Source organism: Physella acuta, unplaced genomic scaffold, assembly GCF_028476545.2.
Source record: "Physella acuta isolate Inbredline_101_S28 unplaced genomic scaffold, ASM2847654v3 ptg000011l, whole genome shotgun sequence".
NCBI classification, from domain to species: Eukaryota; Metazoa; Mollusca; class Gastropoda; family Physidae; genus Physella; species Physella acuta.
Window position 1 is genome coordinate 205001 of NW_026731531.1, and position 21694 is coordinate 226694.

Consider the following 21694-nt stretch of genomic DNA (forward strand, 5'->3'; position numbering starts at 1 on the left):
GTACAATAGTTTAATTATGTGAGTGCATATATAGACAATTTTCAAATGCGTTAATCATATATATATAGTTGTATATATACATATTTATATAAGTAAACAAAGTAGTGCGTGTTAGAATTTAACTTTTTTTCTATTCATATATTAAACACATCCTTAGATCATTTGTACACATCCCCTGTATAAAAAGATGAGTCCAACTATTTCAGGAGACCCACACGTACCTCACATAGTGATGGTAGATGGGACTCCACTGTTTGTGAGGGTGAGGTGGAAGTCCACAACTTGTGATGGTCGAGATTTTGGGATGGTAAGTAAAGGTTGGTCGACAGTTTATAGGGGATGGATCGACACTTGGTGATGGTATGGGGGAGGGGGTCGAAACTTGTGATGGTATCATAGGAAGGGGTCTGGTCGATATTTTGCGATGGTATAGTTGGAGGAGGGGGGGGGGGTTCGCACTTCTGATGGTGTAATGGGAATAAGGTCGACAGTTTTTGCTTCTATAGTGGGCGAGTTAACAGCTTGTGAGCATGTAGAGTGAACGAACAAGTTGGACCAATCACAGACGACTAATAAAAGGGATATCCAGGCTAACGACTGGCTGATCCTGTACCACGTGATGAATCTCTTCGGCTATCACAGCCGGACTTCCTTCCTCTGGAAGCAATCGAGAAAATTTAAGAATGTTCTTAAAATTTTAACAGTCAACACATAAACACACTTAAAAAGTGACTTAAGATTGCTATAATGCTGTGTATTTAGCTGTGTAGTAACTGTGGTGTTCATTATAGAGTATAGAGTATCCCTTGATGTCAATGATCATCTTTATTAGTCAGTCATGACTTACCCCTTGATGTCAGTCATGACTTACCCCTTGATGTCAGTCATGACTTAACCCTTGATGTCAGTCATGACTTAACCCTTGATGTCAGTCATGACTTACCCCTTGATGTCAGTCATGACTTAACCCTTGATGTCAGTCATGACTTAACCCTTGATGTCAGTCATGACTTAACCCTTGATGTCAGTCATGACTTACCCCTTGATGTCAGTCATGACTTACCCCTTGATGTCAGTCATGACTTACCCCTTGATGTCAGTCATGACTTACCCCTTGATGTCAGTCAGGACTTACCCCTAGATGTCAGTGACAGTTACCTTTAGATGTCAGTCATGACTTACCCCTTGTTGAAAACTTGTCGATGACGTCCTTCACCGTTTTCATAACAATCAGATTCTTGATGTCTGCATTCTTTAGTTGTCTATTCACGTGAGGCTAAGAGTATTTTTAGAAACAAAATTTAATTAAAATAGTCACTAAGGCAGATGTCAATTTCATGTCTTTTTCTGTGATGTCAGTTAACTGTAAACATGGCCAATACAATACCTAGCCGGGGTGTCTATTTCCTTTATTTACTCAGGTACCTATTTAAACTGTGTGGGCTCAGATAAATTCTATTTGCTGGATCCGAACTCGAGACTTTACGGTTATCTAGCACGAACCCAACCCAAAAACATTTATGTTCAAAGCATAACGTTAGAGTATGAAATACCAGAGAGTTGTTTATATTATTATTCATAGACGTCTATAAAATCTAGAACTGTAAGATTGAATGGTGTAGGATAGATTACCTCGAGAGCTGAAATTTACACACGAGAGTACAATGTCATGGTGACCTTTAGTCATCTTCACGCTCAACTAACGGGTGACGTCATGTGCCCCACACCTCCACGTGCCACTAACGAGTAACGTCACGTGCCACTAACGGGTGACGTCATGTGCCACATATGAGTGACGTCATGTGCCACTGACGAGTGACGTCATGTGCCACTGTCTGACCTCATGTGCCACACACCTCCACGTACCACTAACGAGTGACTTTATGTGCCACTAACGAGTGACGTCATGTGCCACATATGAGTGACGTCATGTGCCACTAATGGGTGACGTCATGTACCACTAATGAGTGACGTCATGTGCCACTAATGAGTGACGTCATGTACCACTAACGGGTGACGTCATGTGCCACTAATGAGTGAAGTCATGTGCCACTAATGAGTGACGTCATGTGCCACTGATGAGTGACATCCATGTACCACTAATGAGTGACGTCACGTGTCCCTAATGTCTGACCTCATGTGCCCCACACCTCCACGTGCCACTAACGAGTGACGTGACCCCTGCACGTGCCATGAGTGAGCAAACAACCCTACCCGTCCATTCGCCAGCACCAGCTTGATCTCGTGTTTGTTGCAGTCCAACATCAGGGCCTTGACCGACTGGACAGCCGTGAAGTCCATGGAAGACAGGTGCTCCATGTCCAGCACGATGTAGCGAATCTTGTCCTCTACAGAGAGAAATGGTTCTAGTATTTGATTGGTGGATAAACACGACTAAACAGATCTAGTATTTGACTGGTAAATAAATATGGCTGAACAGTTAAGGAAAAAAATGATTTGACCATGTTGGCTATATATATATATATATATATATATATATATATATATATATATATATATATATATATATATATATATATATATATATATATATATATATATATATATATATATATATATATATATATATATATATATATATATATATATATATATATATATATATATATATATATATATATATATATATATATATATATATATATATATATATATATATATATAAATTATTGGTATCCTGGAAAATTTAAGATATTTTCTAACCATGAGGGAACATACTTTTTTAGACCCTATGTGAACTACACTGTTCGTATATCTGGTTAACACATGTACTCACCTGTCAATGCCCTGTCCAGTGCCTGAATCTCTAGGTATTCAGCAGCAGGAAAGTTGAGCCCGTGGAGTGGGGTGACCATCAAGAACCCTTTAGTAGCCAGGTACTGTGGGATGAAAGATCGGCTACACTCAGTAAAGATCATCAATAGAATATAACATGTTCACACTTCAGTAAAGATCGTCATTGTAATGTAATATAACATGTTCACACTTCAGTGAACATGGTCAATGTAATGTAATATAACATGACCACCATTCCGTAAAGATCGTCAATGTAATGTACTAAAATAATATCTTCAATGAGTTAGAGCAAATGAGACGTACCTTGACTTTAGGACGAGCTGTCGGGTATAGCAACATCAGGACGGAAACTCCAACTCCGATTAGAATCCCATACTAAATACAAAACAAAACTCCGATTAGAATCCCATACTAAATACAAAACAAATTTCGTTACTCTAGTCCAGGGGTCTCCAAACTTTTCAGTCCGAGGGCCGCATTAACTATCCAATTTCAGTTCGGGGGCCAGTTTCTTCCAGGCATGTCTTTGAATTTTCTGGGCAAAGTTCCTCAGCCATCACCAACAAACTGTTTTTCCGTGGACAAAAAGATCTCCGCGGGCCGGATGAGAGGACATCGCGGCCCGCATCCGGCCCGCGGGCCGTAGTTTGGAGACCCCTGCTCTAGCCGGCCAGATATGTTTTATTAAGTCGTGTAATTTAAAGTTAATTACAAGCCACGTATGTTTGCTAAATAACCCTGAGAAATTTACACTCATCCAATGAAATAAAGTTATTATCTCCCTAACTCTGATCAACTCTGACCAACTCTACTCACCTCTATACCAACGATGAGCGAACAGATGAAAGTAATGAAGAAAGGAAAGAGGTCAAGTTCTGGGATAAAAATAAATGGAATTAATATAGCAAATGTTTGTTGGTGTGTTTGTTGGTGTGTTTGTTGGTTTGTTTGTTGGTTTGTTTGTTTGTTAGTGTGTTTGTTGGTATGTTTGTTAATGTGTTTGTTGGTGTATTTGTTGGTGTGTTTGTTGGTGTGTTTGTTGGTTTGTTTGTTGGTTTGTTTGTTAGTGTGTTTGTTGGTATGTTTGTTAATGTGTTTGTTGGTGTATTTGTTGGTGTGTTTGTTGGTGTGTTTGTTGGTGTGTTTGTTGGTGTGTTTGTTTGTCTGTCACGTCCCTATGTTGGTCTGTCACGTGGTCTGTCACGTCCCCATGCTGGTCTGTCACGTGGTCTGTCACGTCGCTATACTGGTCTGTCACGACTCACTGTTGGCCCGCCACAGTTGAATGACCACATGAAACTCCACCATCTGCAGCACGGCTGCGATGATAACGGCTGCGAGAGCTGACTTTGGGATGTAGTAAAACCACGGGGTCAGCACACACAGGGCCAGGATCACCAGCCCGCCAGTCCATATCCCGCCCATGGGTGTCTTCACACCACTCTGGGAGTTGACGGCAGTTCTGTTTCATTGAACAAAATATCTTCATGTTACTCATTCAATTATTAAAAAACTATTGAACTTAAGTTATATGGAAAAAAAATTAACATCAAAATTGAAAGGGAAGTAAGTATGCTGGATTACTTAAGAAATAAAATAAATAGAGTTGCGTACCTTGAAAAGCTCCCAGTTATCGGGTAAGATGAACAGAACGAGCTAAGAATGTTGGACGCTCCAACAGCAATCAACTCTTGTGTAGGGTCCAGTTTGTAGTTGTTTGCTCGGGCTGGTAACATGAGAATCAGTACATTAGTGCGGTATTGATTGGGTTTTTGCTCGGGCTCATTACCTGAGAAGCACCGTATTAGTGCGGTATTTATTGAGTGCTCTCGTTTACAATAGAGGTGTTTAATTGATAAAATAAATGTGTTGACACTTACCAAAAGCTTTTCCAATTGCCATCGTCTCAACAATAGCGAGAAGTGGCACGATGCCAAGACCAGCTCCAAGATGCTGAAATTATATGTACACATACAGACACATAGACAGGGGCACACATAAACATACAATTATAAACAAAATCCTTATAAAACTTGGGAATAAGTATCCACTTTTTACACTAAACAGTTTTTCAATGTAGTTTCTGCTTTTCCCAACTCATACTAATTATATCTAGACAGTCATGGTGATGTTCCCTACTTACACTTAACAGTTCCCCACTTACACTAAACAGTTCCCTACTTACACTAAACAATTCCCCACTGGATATGGCGATGTTTCCAACATACACTAAACAGTTCCCTACTTACACTGAACAGTTCCCTACTTACGCTAAACAGTTCCCTACTTACACTAAACAGTTCCCTACTTACACTGAACAGTTCCCTACTTACACTAACTAAACAGTTCCCTACTTACACTAAACAGTTCCCTACTTACACTAAACAGTTCCCTACTTACACTAAACAGTTCCCTACTTACACTAAACAGTTCCACACTAGAAATGGTGATGTTCCCTACTTACACTAAACAGTTCCCTACTTACACTAACTAAACAGTTCCCTACTTACACTAAACAGTACCCTACTTACGCTAAACAGTTCCCCACTTACACTAAACAGTTCCCCACTAGACATGGTGATGTTCCCCTTGTTGATTTCAAACTTTGGCGGCTCAAATGGTGGCATGCCGGCCTTGATTTTACCCGTTACGCTGATGACGTTTTTGATGTTGTAAGTTTCCAAGATGGCGACCACACCAGCAGCCGATACCACCACGATGACGTTAGCGGCTGAAATTGTACCACGTGACTTATTCAAACACCCAACATTAAAAACTAGTTCTACATAATTAATTTACGTTACTACTAGGAAAATTGTGCATTTTATTCTGTGTTTGGAATATATTATTTGGTAGAGAAGGTTTTTATTTTTTAAATGAATAAATGAATACATGATCACTATTTAAATTTAATTTCCTTAGAATCGTAAAAAAAATAGAGACTAGAATCATAAACATAGAACCTGAACGAATGCTACAGATATCTTAAATAAAGACCCTAAAGATCCTACATATTCGTATAATCCAATGCTACAGATCTCTTAAATAAAGGTCATAAAGGTCCTTCATATCCCAATAAACCAATGCTCTAGATCTTTTAACTAAAGGTCCAACATGTTCCAATAATCCAATGCTACAGATCTTTTAACTAAAGGTCCTACATGTTCCAATAATCCAATGCTACAGATATTTTAATTAAAGGTCCTACATGTTCCTATAATCCAATGCTACAGATCTTATAACTAAAGGTCTTAAAGGTCCAACATGTTCCAATAATCCAATGCTACAGATCTTTTAATTAAAGGTCCTACATGTTCCTATAATCCAGTGCTACAGATCTTATAACTAAAGGTCTTAAAGGTCCAACATGTTCCAATAATCCAATGCTACAGATCTTTTAATTAAAGGTCCTACATGTTCCTATACTCCAATGCTACAGATCTTTTAATTAAAGGTCCTACATGTTCCAATAATCCAATGCTACAGATCTTTTAATTAAAGACCCTACATGTTCCTATAAACCAATGCTACAGATCTTATAACTAAAGGTCCTAAAGGTCCTACATGTGCCTATGAGCCACAATGTTTTCCTCAGGATGCGTTTTGACAATGGCACCGGATGTGACGTATCTGCGTCCTTCCACTTGATCTCTCGCAGCTTCTTTAACAAGATGACCAGTACCAGACTGGACAGGCCCATGGTCATATCCCAGATTCTGGGTAGATAATGGAAGCTCAGTGTTACCTCGTGTCTATTTAGACATCCACGTTATCAACTCAACCTAGAAACTTTGACACTCAGTTACACTTTATCAGTTTGTTCAATCAATTTGAATTGACAAAAATGTGTTTAAGTTCGAAGTGTAATGATCTCGTATAGTTATCAACTCAAACTAGAGACTTTGACACTCAATTATACTTTATCAGTTTGTTCAATTTAAAATGACCACACAAAAAATTAAGTTCAAAGTGTAATGATCGAATAGAAGCAGGAGTTAGTTAATGGTGTCATGCTTTGCCTGATTCGTTTATGTGTTGTGACCAATGTTACCTTACTTTGTTTCCGGTAATTTCCGGCAAGTCTCGTGAACCATCGGGATAAAGTCGTTGGGGATGTTCTTCAAACCGAGCAGAGACTGGGGATGACACGATTGGAAGGCGGATGTTTACATCGTGGGTATAGACAGGACAGTACATGGTTGTGTGTAAGGGAGGTAATGGCAGTATGTTAGGGAGGTAATAGTACATGGCAGTATGTAAGGGAGGTAATAGTGCATGGCAGTATGTAAGGGAGGTAATAGTGCATGGCAGTATATAAGGGAGGTAACATTATAAGGCATTATGTAAGGGAGGTAATAGTGCATGGCAGTATGTAAGGGAGATAACAGTAGATGGCAGTATGTAAGGAAGATAACATTACATTGCATTATGTAAGGGAGATAGATATTGACAGTTACTTTGTGATAGTTACACTTTAGAGCACGGGAAGCTACTCACTTTGATTTGTCCAATGGCAATTGTGATGGCGGCGGCGGAAGTGAAGGCATTAATGACCGGGTACGATATGAAGTTAACGAGAATACCTGCGGGGACATAATACATTCAGCACTCAACAGAATGATACAAGTTGGTCGTTTGTTTTAAGTAGCATTTCTCGCAGTGTAGGTTTAGATGAAAACAAAAATTAGAAGGGCTTTTTCATTACGTTTTTCCCCGTGTGTTGAATACACAAAATTAGATTTAAAAACAGCGAGAGCAAGACATCACCAGCCCTAGCTGTGTAGAAAAGTTTGAAATTTAAAAAAAATCTGAGCCACCAACCTAGTTTTAAGATGCCCATGACGAGCTGTATGACGCCGGTCAAGAAGGTGAGTACTATCGTCATGGTCGGATCCTTCTCCCCGTTGGGTAACACGGGGGACACAGCCGTGCCAAAAGTCGCGGTCAGCAGGGACAAGATGGCCGTTGGTCCTAGAGTGATGTCTTTGGACGTTCCCAGAAGGCAGTAGACAAAACATCCGACAAATGCCGAGTAGAGGCCGTACTGGGGACAAGGCAAGTATGGGGTGTGTGTGGGGGGGGGGTGGAATATGGTTAGAAATTCAGCCATAATATCAATGTTTCAGTTTATCTAGATACTCTTTGGTCCTTGATGGTTCATGGTGCAGGTGAAGTAGAGTTAACCTGTTTCAGAGACCTCGGCATATGAAGGAAACGTGTGATCAGCACTATACCCAGTCGTCTTTACTAGGACTAATGTAAGTCAGGTACTCATCAGAGCTGGGTGGACTCAGGAACGTTTTACATATTAGATTTAAAGTAACAAATTTAATTTATACAGCAAAATTACAGGTCAACACTACAGTATTAAAACAAAAACAGATTGGTGAATAATTGCATGTTTAATTTAGTTCCGTCGAGAATAAAATATTACTACATTGAACAATCAATTGTTCTGAAGTGTGGAATTGTTTGTTTATTTTTGGATCGTGTAATTTGGTGCAATCTTCTGATGTAGACTACTAAAAACATTCTAATATATCTAAAATATTATCCGATTTTAAACTATGTGTTGTGTTCCTAATAAAAAAAGAATTCTGTACTCAAATTTCGAATATCTATTTGTAAAGATGATGTGTTTTATGTCATCAAAAGATCTGTTGGTTGTTTAGTTTTTAATTGAATAAATTCGATGGTGATTTGAGGTGTCTTCAGTACATGAAAGGTACATGTCGTCACGTACGTTTAGATTTGTGAAATCAATATCTACGTTACCTGTGCAGGTAGATCAGCCACCTGAGCATATGCAAGACCTTGAGGGATTACCGTTAATCCCACTGTTATCCCAGCGATGAAATCAGCCTGGAACGTGTCGCACCTACAGCGAGGAATTAGAACATGTAGTCAACATCTAGTCCAGATATTCATGGAGAGAGTAACACAACTTTTTGTCGTCAAAAAATGTTGGCATGCAAAAAAAAAAAACCACTGATATTTTTTAAAATCAGAATACAATTATTTTACCTGTAATTGTAAAGTAAAAGTGTTACATGTTTTACTAAAAAAAGCACAGTAACTTCAGTTTCGATAGATATTTTTAAAACGAATAAATTTTTTTTTCGCATGAATGCGTTTAACAACAATGATGTACCCACTATATTTAGGACGAAAATTAAATTGGTTTCTGCATTTTATATATGGCTTCAAAGTTTTTTCCTATTTCAATTTTTTATTATAACTCTAGATATTGCTAAATAAACACATGGACAAACCGCTAGACAAACAAACAAACGTCTTTATAACTGTTAATAGCTACATCTGAAACTAGTCTTTATTTTAAAATATAATTAAAATCTTAATGAATTTAATTACCTGTACTTAGGGAGCCACTTGATGATTGGAAACTTGGCCAAAAAGTTTTGTAGCGTGAAGGTCTTGCGGCAAAAAGTTTTCACCTGTTTCTTGATAGCGTCTCTATTGCCAATGTCAAGCTCGAACTCTGAAGAGGCCAGGTAGCTATCCGTCCCATCCACGATCTCCGTGTAGCCGTTGGCTATAGACTGGGGTAAACAAACAGATTTGGCTCGCATTAAAACACATCAAAACATATGAGAGTACATATTTAATAAACGGCCATGCGATGTAGGAGGGAAATTAATGGAGTAGGAATGTTTCTTTGACCTTGGTATGTACATATAAGGTGAGTACAGTATTGTAGATACTAGAGCTTGATGGACTCATGGACTACCCACGGACCCAAGCCAGGGATCCGAACTCGAGACATTCGGGTTAGCAGACATACGCGCTAACATCCGACCACGACGTCCCATAAGTTATATGTTGTTTTATTGACCAATAAAGATAGCGCATAAAAAAATAACTTCGCGACAAAAAGTGATATTTACTTTCCAAAACGTTAAACAAAATTATTTATCTAATCTTTTTTTTTCAAAACGGTGTTAAATGTTTAATTAGGAACATAATTGTTTTTGCTATTTATCATTGGGTAAATATTTTGTTCCCTGGCAAATGAAGTGTGTTTTAATCATGGCTCTACTAGGTAGTGCAATACAGTTTAAAAAAAAAAAGTAATTCAAAAACCACACAATCATTAACTTTGTATAATGACGTACATTTTATTTAAGGTGTTTAAAATACGTTGATATATCCCTCCCCTTTGAGATTATTCTGGGTCTATACCATCATCATTGAGAATGTATAATTATAAACTTATTTTCCTTTTTAATTTAGTTACAGTTAAAACTATTTTGTGCTACAAATGCTACATGGTAAGTAGACCGTAACTAACCAAACACAACGCGTAGCATTTGATGCGTGTAAAAAACATTTCTTTCCATGTTTATGGAGGCTGGTAGGTTAAAGTATGTTTCATGTAGACTGGATATTTCTGGTCTAAAGCCAGATGTTGACAGCCCGAGAAAAATTCATGAGAGTAGTGTAGATTTGGTAAGCCAGGCAAGCAATGTACACGTTATTTGCTTTCTTAACGGCTGAAGGGGTCGTGTACAAGGGAACAGGAGCCGTCTCACAAGGGCCGTAGGGGGCGTGTGAACAAGGGCCGTCACCACAAGAGCCGTGTCAACAAGAGCCGAGTTTTCCAGAGCCGGAGAGGCCGGAGCCGTGTGAAGAGATAACACATGAGTGGCCAGTGCACAGAGGACAGGAAAGGACATCTCCACGGATAGACGACACAGGTCACGTGACCGGCCATACGCTTGTTACGTGCTCAGTTCTGTTCAAATACTGTTGTACTACAACTAGCGATCGGGGTTCTCTCATACTAACAGAGGCGTAGCAACCTAATACGGCGCCTGGGGCGGACTATCAACATTTTTCGCCCTTCCCCTTAAAATTTCTATATTTTCCTATCTGTGTTAAAGCACCCCCCTCCTCCTGTAGGAATAGGTTGTGACGCTTCTTACCAGTTACTACCCCGAACCATTTTCTATTTACCTCCCTCAAAATTGGTATAGAAAAAAGTTAATTCAATGTGTAAAACCTTGTAATAGTTTATTTGCGTAACTTTGATTGTGTACATTTCGTTATTTCACCGAGCTTTAAATTAAATTTTCTACCCGTTTTGGCATCACCTTGGAGTCGGCGCCCGGGGCGGCCGCCCCATCCGCCCTCACCTAGCTACGCCACTACATACTACTGACGATACATTTATATATATACATATATATATATATATATATATATATATATATATATATATATATATATATATATATATATAGTATATATATATATATATATATATATATATATATATATATATATATATATTAGTTGTAGTTTGAGCCGTATACAATGTATGGAACATTGTAAACGGTATGAGGTATAAGAACGAAATCTATAATCTAGACCTAGATCTAGTATAAAACTAACAGCTACTAAATCAAACCTAAAATATAACAGCAGAATAGCTTATATCAGCTTCTCTCAAATTCATAACATGCCTGAATCAGTATAAAAAAGTATTAGTCCTATATTTTTAAGCCAATATAACTTAAACAGAAACCCTAACTATAGCTCTAATCCAACGACATTGCGTGTACAAATTACGACACTGAACAAACTTGAATTTCTAGTCAACATTCAATATTGACCTTTGTTTTGTAAGTAAACATTTCGTCAAAGTTCAGTCGATGTCTAAAGTAAACAAAGAGGGTTACCATTACTTTCTTAACACCCCGTTCATTGACGGTACCACACGGTAGAGAATCGTGTGTTCGGGAATATTTTAATGGAGATTTTTAAGTTTCTTTTCTTTCTAAAGACAAGGTCCAAAAAGTTTAAGTTTCAAGAAACTGTTTGATTTTTTACAAGCTTTTATTTAACTCACTTCCTCTGTCTGTCGACAGTCTGTCGTCAGTCTAGACGGAAACGCAGGAGTGAAAATTCGGACAGTTCTACTTCACCGATACGATTCACATTTGACACGTGGGTCAAGACATGAAGACAATGCAATCTGAAACTAAATTTGACTTAATTGGATGCCTAATTGATTTTTTATGAATTAATTAAAATTTGGACCGAATTAGTAGGCATGTCTAGCCAACCACACCACACGCGTCATCACCTTCAATAGCTGCGCCATCACGTAATGGCTGCGTTCAAAAACCATTGCGCGCCTACTGAACGTGATATTCAGTAGGCGCGCAATGGTTTTTAGTCATGTAACTCTATTGTAGATAAAACATGTAAAGTACTGAAAAAAAATTCATAAAAAACGTTTTAATAACAAGCTTTTATGTAATGATGCACTAAAAAGTAGAAAATAAATTATAGACTACTATTTAAATAACTATAAAGAAAAGCGTGGGTGTCTTCCTTAACATTAGTAAAGGTATCCAATAGATACTAAAGTGACCCACGCTTTTCTTTATAGTTATTTAAATAGTAGTCTATAATTTATTTTCTACTTTTTAGTGCATCATTACATAAAAGCTTGTTATTAAAACGTTTTTTATGAATTTTTTTTAAACATCTTTTTATGATACTGATCAGGGTCACGATTAGGTATATTGATTTTTAATTCGAATTCACCAAAGCGTTTTAATAGTTCAAACCAAGTACAAAAATTATCTTTAAAAATAACTTTGAAAAAACCTAATTAGTTTGGACGTCAAACTTTCTGATTCCTTCCCCCCCCCCCCCCTCTCGTCCCATCGAGTCACAAAGTTAGACTTTCATACCTAGACCACTACGAATGTCGTGTGTTGAATACGTTTATAGATAGAATACACAGGTATATAAACTTTATATCGACTTTAGTCATGCAAGAATTTAAAAAAAAAAAAGATTAAGTGTCTTAGCCTTGAAAGAGAAGTGAACTATAATTAAAGTTGTCTAATTTTCTAATTCAATTAACCCTAAGTCCATCTATCTACTTGCCGTTCTTTGCACATAGGGTTGGGTAAAGATATATTTTTCTAGGTCTTTAGTAAGCGTTATCTGTCCGCATTTTGTTAGCGTTATATGTAGGAATTTAGTTAGCGTTATCTGTCCGGCATTTAGTTAGAGTTATCTGTCCGGCATTTAGCTAGAGTTATCTAACCGGCATTTAGCTAGCGTTATCTGTCCGGCATTTAGCTAGAGTTATCTGTCCGGCATTTAGCTAGAGTTATCTAACCGGCATTTAGCTAGCGTTATCTGTCCGGCATTTAGCTAGAGTTATCTAACCGGCAGATAGCTAGCGTTATCTGTCTGGCATTTAGCTAGAGTTATCTAACCGGCATTTAGCTAGCGTTATCTGTCCGGCATTTAGCTAGAGTTATCTAACCGGCAGTTAGCTAGCGTTATCTGTCTGGCATTTAGCTAGAGTTATCTAACCGGCAGATAGCTAGCGTTATCTGTCCGGCATTTAGCTAGAGTTATCTAACCGGCAGTTAGCGTGATCTGGGCCGGTCAGTCGAGTCACGTGATCCACCTGAAACCGGTGTCAGAATGTTCAAGTCAGTTGTGTAATAAATTAATCCAGTTGCAGATTTGCTTCAATAGTGCGAGGAGATGCCGTCAGGTTATCTTGACCTCTGCACAATACAAATCCAAATGTGGAGTATCCTACATTTTTTGGAACGTTATATTTAGATACTTTGTTCTATGCCAGATAAAAAAAAACGGCAATGTTGCAATGGAATCGCTTTACAAAACGTGCCCAACGTATCAGGTTCTAGTTAACATCCTGCAGATCTGTTGAATTGGATCATGACATCATGGGAACAGACAGGTCAGTTGTAGGTCAATGTCAATAGGTCAGCTTGACCTAAACCGTTATGCACGGAATGTCACTTCCCCAGAAAAAGACTTCGAAATGCATTTTTTTTTAAATTTCTATGGCCTTTGGGATATTTTAAAACAAAATTTCTATGGACTTTAGGATATTTTTGCTGAACATTTTTATATTAAACACTTGTTGAAATGTAATTGCTGTATAATCATGGTGTATGTCAACGAATTGTTTTCACATCATGCCTAGATAAATTTACAACATGGTGCATGAATCTAGTAAAACAAGAAAACTGGAAAGTAAGAGGAAGGGATCTTTTTATGGTCTAAGTCGTTGCGATAAAATCTATTTATTGAATCGATTGTAAAAATAGTTATCGTTTGTAAAATAAAATATCTAATTATAATAGTTGAGGAAACGACACTTCGATAATTCTGAACTGGTCTACAATTTTTTTAAAACAAGATGTTACTGGCGATACTAATTTGCCTTTTCAGAAAACTACGGTAAAATAATGAAAAGAACGTTGCGTGCGATAAAGTTTAAAGAACGAAAAAATAAAAATATAATGATTTTTCGTGGAATATTTTAGACATACAAATATTTTACTGCATATGGAAATACAGCGTGACAATGATCTTTTTGCAACCACCTTTTAGTACGCACTTTTTGTACGCACTTTTTTGTACGCACTTTTTAGTACGCACTTTTTAGTACGCACTTTTTAGTATGCACTTTTTAGTACGCACTTTTTAGTACGCACTTTTTAGTACACACTTTTTAGTACGCACTTTTTAGTACGCACTTTTTAGTACGCACATTTTAGTACGCAATTTTTAGTACGCACTTTTTAGTACGCACTTTTTAGTACGCACTTTTTCGCACCCACATTTTTGCCCCAACTTACAGCACCTACTATTTTGGACCCACTACTTTGTACCCATTTTTTTGTACCCACTTCTTTGCACCCACATTTTTAAATCCACTTTTTGCAACTTTTTTTTGCACCTTCTTTTTTTTCAAAAACTACCTGCACCTACCTTTGCACCCACTTTTTTGCACCCACTGTTTTCACCGGTTCTGCGGGAATTGAATTTCTTATCAACACAGTAAAGCCAACCTACGGTACACTTGCACCGAACTTGCTCTGCTTTTACAGGAAACTGTAGGGTCAATTCTTCCCGACAGTTTGGTAGACAGGAGAGGATTATTGACACCCCTCCTCCCCCCTCCCTCCCAGTTACAGTTATCTCACATTGTATCAGCTATTGGTAACGGCATGATCGTGTGGTATTCAATACTTTTTAAAACATAGTTAAATGTCTTAAAAGTACAATTTAACGTTTTCCCTTTTTAAAATTTATAATTGAATGAAAACATTATATATATATATATATATATATATATATATATATATATATATATATATATATATATATATATATATACTGTTTTAAACCCTCTCTACAACAAAATTTCACTTGCTTTTTGATGTTTTTAGTTAATTAAGCTGTAACGAATGTTATTTTAAGACTATTAAAGACTATTAAAGCACATTGTATCAAAAATATTTGTTATCAATTTTACTGTCATTTTAATTAGTTTTAGTAGGGTTATGATAATTATGTTTTTAATGGCCAATTAATATACTATTATATTATACTAGTTTAGTTTTCGACACAGAGCCAAGTCAGCGTAATTGAGTTCCCTAACTGAATTGGGTTATCTCGTAATTTTTTCCAGTCAATGCCCAGAACACAGTGAACCGTCAAAAAAGGAGAACTACCCTTGTCACCCGTTTTTTTGCTAGAACTTTCTGATTTGGTTTCTGTAGAGTTATTTTTTTTATAAGGCTGCTGAATTTATTTTGTCGCCTAGTTAGAACCAGGATATTAGCTTTCGTATGACCCCTAACCTTTCAGATTTTCCCAGCTTGGCACAACCTGCAAAAAGTTTACACTGCCGCTGGTACTGCTCGGGGGGGGGGGGGGGGGGGGTCGGGGGGGGGGGGGTGGGGCGGGGGGTGGGGGGGATCGTAGGGATACACAAGCTGTCAAGTCTAGAACCAGATAGCAGCATTACAAATGGGGTAGGGGTGTATTTATCCGAGCGTACAGTCAGCGGTTTTTGCCTTGGCATTGAGTTATCTGCCCCGGCCATTCAAATCCCGGGCTCCACCTAGATAGACATGTCTCAAGAGGGAACTCTCCGCAAGAACTCGGTCACACGGAAACTGCTGAGTCAAAGTGACATGCGGTTAGGCTGTTCTATTCGTGACCTTGGGCCGTTAATCCGACATGTCCACTCGGTATCAGCGTGGCCCACGTTCGTCTCGCGTGGCTGCACACGAGCAGCTTCAGGTGAGGTGGCAGAAACCCCAGGGTCAGGATGTGTAACATTACATCGGAACATCGACGTAACTACGGAGCAGAAGATTTGAAGATTCCTGAACGATTACGGAAAATACATTTTGTTGGTATCGATACCAATACACTGACCGATATCTTAATATGCTAACCAAAGGATTGAACTGGTCGTACTCTAACATCAATAGAGATACCGGCTGGAAATACTTTTAACAAACATTTTAGATCTAATGCATGGGGGGGGGGGGGAATCTTGAAATTAAATATTGACTCATTTCGACTGCATCGATGTCGTTCAAACTATTCAAATAAATTCATTGCCAGCTACTACACATGAACATCCGTGGTTCAATATAATTAGCGATTCAATTTTTTTTGTGTTAAAATGTACCTTAATTACTACAATATTTACCTCTAATAAAACAAATATAAAACATTTATAGCGACAAGCTTTTAAATAAACTGTAAATAAGAAAATAAAACTAATTTATTTATTTCATAAAAGCTTTAGTCGCTCATGAGATCTTTTAAATATTTTAACGACAAAAACTTTTATTAAAGCAGACAGACATACAGACAAAATTGCAAAACTAATTTTCTCCAGCTCGGGGAGGTATAAAGCGTCGATGTTTTTCACAATTACAATACTTCCTCTATACTTCGTATACGAAAAAGTAAAAATGTAATTTTTTAAAAATTGATTGAAAAACGTGTCCAAATCCCAATTACACCGGAGTAGCCATCGCACTTAGTGTTATATAAGAACTAGCTGCTTACACGTGCTTCGCCACGGTGATTTTTTTTTTAATGTACCAACTTGGGAACAGAACAAAACCAAACTCTGTACTGACTAATTAGAAAATAATAAAAAATAATCTTAACACTAATCTATTTTAATTTTAAGCCTTAACATAATATAACAATTAATGTGGTAGGAATAAAAAAAATATTTTTAACTTAAATACTTTAATAGCAATATTTAGCTAGCGTGAGTGAATTTCTTTTTTAAATTACCTCCCCTTGTATAATAATTAAATATTTCAATTGATTAGTTTTATTCGACACTACTGTTAATAAAATTGACCCATTTAATATGGTTTAGCAATGTGCGTGTGTTTAATATTTTCTTTAGGATGGACTGACACTTTCAGCCCGCTTACATTGGAGATATTCGAGAAGGTTTAGGGGAGATCACTCCCGCTTTTTTTTGCAATGTGAGAATTATTTTCTTCTTTTTAGTTATTTGTTCGAAATGAAATTGACACTACACAGGCTACAACTAAAAATATCTGCTTTAAAATCAGTCCGGGAACTAGTGATCTCTAAAATTCAGTTATCTGCCCCTTTTTGGCTTACGGTCAACAAAATCAGCCAACCATGAAAATATTTCACCCTAGACGAAGTAAGTTATCTTGTTGTTTTTGGGTTGTTATTTTCTTTTCATTATTGAATATAGTAATTTTCAAATTGCATTGTGTATATTATAAAAGCCTTCAATTAGATTAAAATTAGATATTCTTGCATTGCCATCCAAGATCTTCCACTGTGCCAAATTTCAGCTCAATCGGAAGTGGGAAGTGGGTTAAATTAATACTCCAAGATTAGCGGGACCACAAGCATACTGACTGAACGTAATAAAAGACAATAATGGACAGGATAAACTTACTTAAAACCTATTCGGCTCGTTGTTTTAAAATGCATCAAATAACGCTTAGATCTAGATCTATATCTATATCTTTGAAATATCTGAAGACTTAAGACGAAAACAAAACAACCATAAACACGTTTATAGCAACAACGATTTAAACATTTATTTTTAAGGCTATAAAAATAAAAGCGTTACTTGCTACGTAAGCATTTAAATACATCTTAAGATAAACCTTACTTGGGCATCGATAAATCCAACTATACTGACTTAGTCTCAGGGTAAAGTTCTTTGATTAAGTAACCCATCAGGATCTTAATTTGATATCGTGTGATGGTTTTTAAAATTAAATCAAAAGGGTGAATGTTTTATTTTAAATACTGAGGTAGCAATTTGAGTTAGTTTAATAAAACTTTTCTATGACAATTTGCTGCACATTTAACAACTCAACTAGTGAACATGCACCATTAAATATCAGAGAAAAAAATGTCATTAAAAAACGTTTTAATAACAAGCTTTTATGTACTAATGCACTAAAAAGTAGAAAATAAATTATACACTACTATTTAAACTACTATAAAGAAAAGCGTGGGTCACTTTAGTACTTTAGAACCTATTGGATACCTTTACTAATATTTGAGAAGAGACCCACGCTTTTCTTTATAGTAATTTAAATAGTAGTGTATAATTTATTTTCTACTTTTTAGTGCATTAGTACATAAAAGCTTGTTATTAAAACGTTTTTTTATGACATTTTTTTCAGTACTTTACATGTTTTATTTACAATAGTGTTACATAACTAAAAACCATTGCGCGTCTATTGAACGTGATGGCGCAGCTATTGAACCTGATGGCGCAGCTATTGAACGTGATGACGCGTGTAGTGTGGTTGGATAGACATGCCTACTAATTTGGTCCAAATTTTAATTAATTCATAAAAAATTAATTAGGCACCCAATTAGGTCAAATTTAGTTTCAGATTGCATGTCTTCATGTCTTGACCCACGTGCCAAATGTGAATCGTATCGGTCAAGTAGAACTGTCCGAATTTTCACTCCTGCGTTTCGATCTAGACTGACCACAGACTGACGACTGACGACCGAGGAAGTTAATTAAATAAAAGCTTGTAAAAAGAAACACCGTATATGACTTCAAACTAAATCTTTTCATTTTTTTTTTATTATTTTTTTTTGTACTCGTTAAACCTTATCCAATTTAAACGATGTAATCAACCAAAGGATCTGTCATTAATCTCCTAATGCTAATGATGACCTCGGGCAGTGACGGCGTAGGTAAACGGTAATTGTAAAATCTGAGGTCAAATGGATTCAACGACCATCTCAGCTAAGGAAACATTTCACAAGTCAAGGCTGAGGTTTTAATAAAACTTGGTCGATAAAACGTGTTCATTTTGATTTCAGTTTTAAAATTTGCGGCCATTAACTTTCTTAAATTAAACACTGAAACAAATTAATAAGGGTTATTACAGGTAGCGATGCAGCTTTGTTGGACAAGGTGGGTGGGGTCTAGCCTAGCATAGGACAAGTAATATAACTCAAACTATGGACACCTGATAAGGATGCGGATTACTCCAGCCCACCACAGGTAAAGTAACTCAAACAATAATTACCTTTCTGTTTAGGGCGCGACTAGCCCATCTAGACACAGGTAAAATAACTCAGGCAATAGATACTCACCTGATAAGGTCTAGTCCAGCCTACCAGAGGTAAAATAACTCAGGCAATAGATACTCACCTGATAAGGTCTAGTCCAGCCTACCAGAGGTAAAATAACTCAGGCAATAGATACTCACCTGATAAGGTCTAGTCCAGCCTACCACAGGTAAAATAACTCAGGCAATAGATACTCACCTGATAAGGTCTAGTCCAGCCTACCAGAGGTAAAATAACTCAGGCAATGGATACTCACCTGATAAGGTCTAGTCCAGCCTACCAGAGGTAAAATAACTCAGGCAATAGATACTCACCTGATAAGGTCTAGTCCAGCCTACCAGAGGTAAAATAACTCAGGCAATAGATACTCACCTGATAAGGTCTAGTCCAGCCTACCAGAGGTAAAATAACTCAGGCAATGGATACTCACCTGATAAGGTCTAGTCCAGCCTACCAGAGGTAAAATAACTCAGGCAATAGATACTCACCTGATAAGGTCTAGTCCAGCCTACCAGAGGTAAAATAACTCAGGCAATGGATACTCACCTGATAAGGTCTAGTCCAGCCTACCAGAGGTAAAATAACTCAGGCAATAGATACTCACCTGATAAGGGTTCGGTCTAGTCCAGCCTACCACAGGTAAAATAACTCAGGCAATAGATACTCACCTGATAAGGATGCGGACAGTCCAGCCTACCACAGGTAAAAAAAAAACCTCAAGCAGTGAGTACTCACCTCCCCCATGTGCACGGTCGTGTCGTGAGGTAACGGCGGCATGTTGAGCCACTCTTGTGTGTCCTCCAGCTTGGCCATCATGTCTTCCGTGTTGCTCATGGCGTCTGCGAGTGTTTACGTGTGTCCTCGTGTGACTTCTTGTGTTTCCGTATAGATGTGTCCGTCCTAACGTGTCACCTTGCGTCTCCGTATGTGTCCGTCCTAATGTATCTCCGTATATCTTTATCTGTCCGAAATGGTCTCTTTGCCTTTCTTCGACTGTTCTAGTGTCTTACTGTATCTTCCTGCGTCTGCCTGTGTCTCCGATATATCCCGAGTTTCTCCGTATATCTTCGTGTGTCTCTGTGTGTCACTGTGATCTACCAAGGTTCGCCATCTCACTCGCCCAGCCTGGGAGTGAAGGAACGATGCAAAAACCCAAATCTTACAAGCAGACGAGAGTAACTAGTTTTTAACCCCGTATGTGACGGGCATGTTTTACTTTTATACAAGCCCCAAGTCTTGATGTGTCCTATGGCTTGGTTTGTGGAGCAGAGAGGAGGTGGAGTGGGCTGGGGAGGGGAGGGGTCGTCCAGCCGTAAAAAAAAATGCAAATCACGAGACGGACGCCCTCCCCTCCCTTTTTGGTTTCGGAAAGATGCCTTTCATCCGTGGTGTTTACTTTGTGTAACTTCAGCCTTAGTTCATAGAGTCGGTTATCGCTCGTGTTTTTATTTGCTTTCTTTAGGTGTGAAATACTTTTTCTCTCCTTACACCAATTATAAATGAATCAGTCTCAATTCAGTTGATTTCTAGCCTTGCCTCAATGGTTGACCTGAGTCTTTGGAGATTTTTATACTTTTAAATAGATTTTTATAACAGATTTCTATTAACTTTTTAAATTATATTCATTTTTATTATTGTAAAAACTATTTGATACTCCCCCACCCAAAATGTTTACATTTGTTATTAGTACAACAAACATGGTAAATATTGTTGACGTCTTGATATAATTTATAAACACGAGTGCCCATGTTTCTTGTTGTTGGAGTAGTTGCCCCTGATTGACGTCACAGATGACGCCTGCTACCCCGACTGAAAGAAAAGCCGTGTGGTGCCGGTATGTACGCCACCTTGAAGAAAAAAATCTGTTTACGGTAAATATTTGTTGCGACACCCGGTGACTAAAAATAAAATCTAGGATCTTGGGTGTCACATAACGAAAATACACACCTCTATAAAAGACAGTTGCTTTCACACTCAAAAAACTTTTTGAAACTGAATACGAATAGCCTCCAATTTTAGTCTCAGCACCCGATACATTTCATACAATTTTTTTTAATAGCTAACATTTCTGTGGTATAAAAAGAGTGAATGGAAATAAAGTCTACTTTTATCATCATCAAATCTTGTTTTTTTCGCTAGTATTGTTGGGTTGGGTGAGGATTAAATATGTGGATGAAAAAATGTGGGTTAAGTGTCAATAATTTTTTTATAGTTTGACTGCATCTTTTAAAAAAACGGTGTCAAATGACATCACGTTAGGATGTCAGCTACAAATACCCAGACATTATATTTTACCGTGCTATAAGTAGACTTTTAACCCATTTTTTTTTTTACGGTTGTGGTTCTAGGTCATTTGATGGTGATGGTGCTGCAGTTAGTAGATGTTGGTGATGTTATTGTCATTGGATGTTGTTTGTGTAGTTGTGTAGATCTGTTG

The 21694-nt window shown here is 37.5% G+C and overlaps 1 protein-coding gene across 2 annotated transcripts in view; it reads right to left on the bottom strand.

Annotated features, from left to right (window-relative positions):
- LOC131933117 (sodium-independent sulfate anion transporter-like) overlaps window positions 1–20480 on the bottom strand; it is a 21157-nt gene extending 677 nt beyond the window's left edge. The window contains exons 1-17 of one of the 2 annotated variants that reach the window (XM_059289953.1): window positions 19993–20480; window positions 9190–9377; window positions 8593–8695; window positions 7639–7861; window positions 7315–7400; window positions 6874–6953; window positions 6382–6533; window positions 5370–5548; window positions 4698–4770; window positions 4432–4543; window positions 4083–4279; window positions 3634–3692; window positions 3121–3192; window positions 2798–2900; window positions 2215–2348; window positions 1183–1276; window positions 1–657 (exon numbers count right to left, since the gene is read on the bottom strand). The exon at window positions 1–657 is cut by the window's left edge and continues 677 nt beyond it. In XM_059289953.1, the coding sequence (XP_059145936.1) occupies window positions 560–657; window positions 1183–1276; window positions 2215–2348; window positions 2798–2900; window positions 3121–3192; window positions 3634–3692; window positions 4083–4279; window positions 4432–4543; window positions 4698–4770; window positions 5370–5548; window positions 6382–6533; window positions 6874–6953; window positions 7315–7400; window positions 7639–7861; window positions 8593–8695; window positions 9190–9377; window positions 19993–20091 (2052 nt within the window). In that variant the 5' untranslated portion in view covers window positions 20092–20480 and the 3' untranslated portion in view covers window positions 1–559. Of the gene's footprint in view, window positions 658–1182; window positions 1277–2214; window positions 2349–2797; window positions 2901–3120; window positions 3193–3633; window positions 3693–4082; window positions 4280–4431; window positions 4544–4697; window positions 4771–5369; window positions 5549–6381; window positions 6534–6873; window positions 6954–7314; window positions 7401–7638; window positions 7862–8592; window positions 8696–9189; window positions 9378–11450; window positions 11522–19992 lie in introns of those variants that run through there. The other variant, XM_059290013.1, reaches the window with a different exon arrangement.
- Window positions 20481–21694: the final 1214 nt, after the last annotated feature.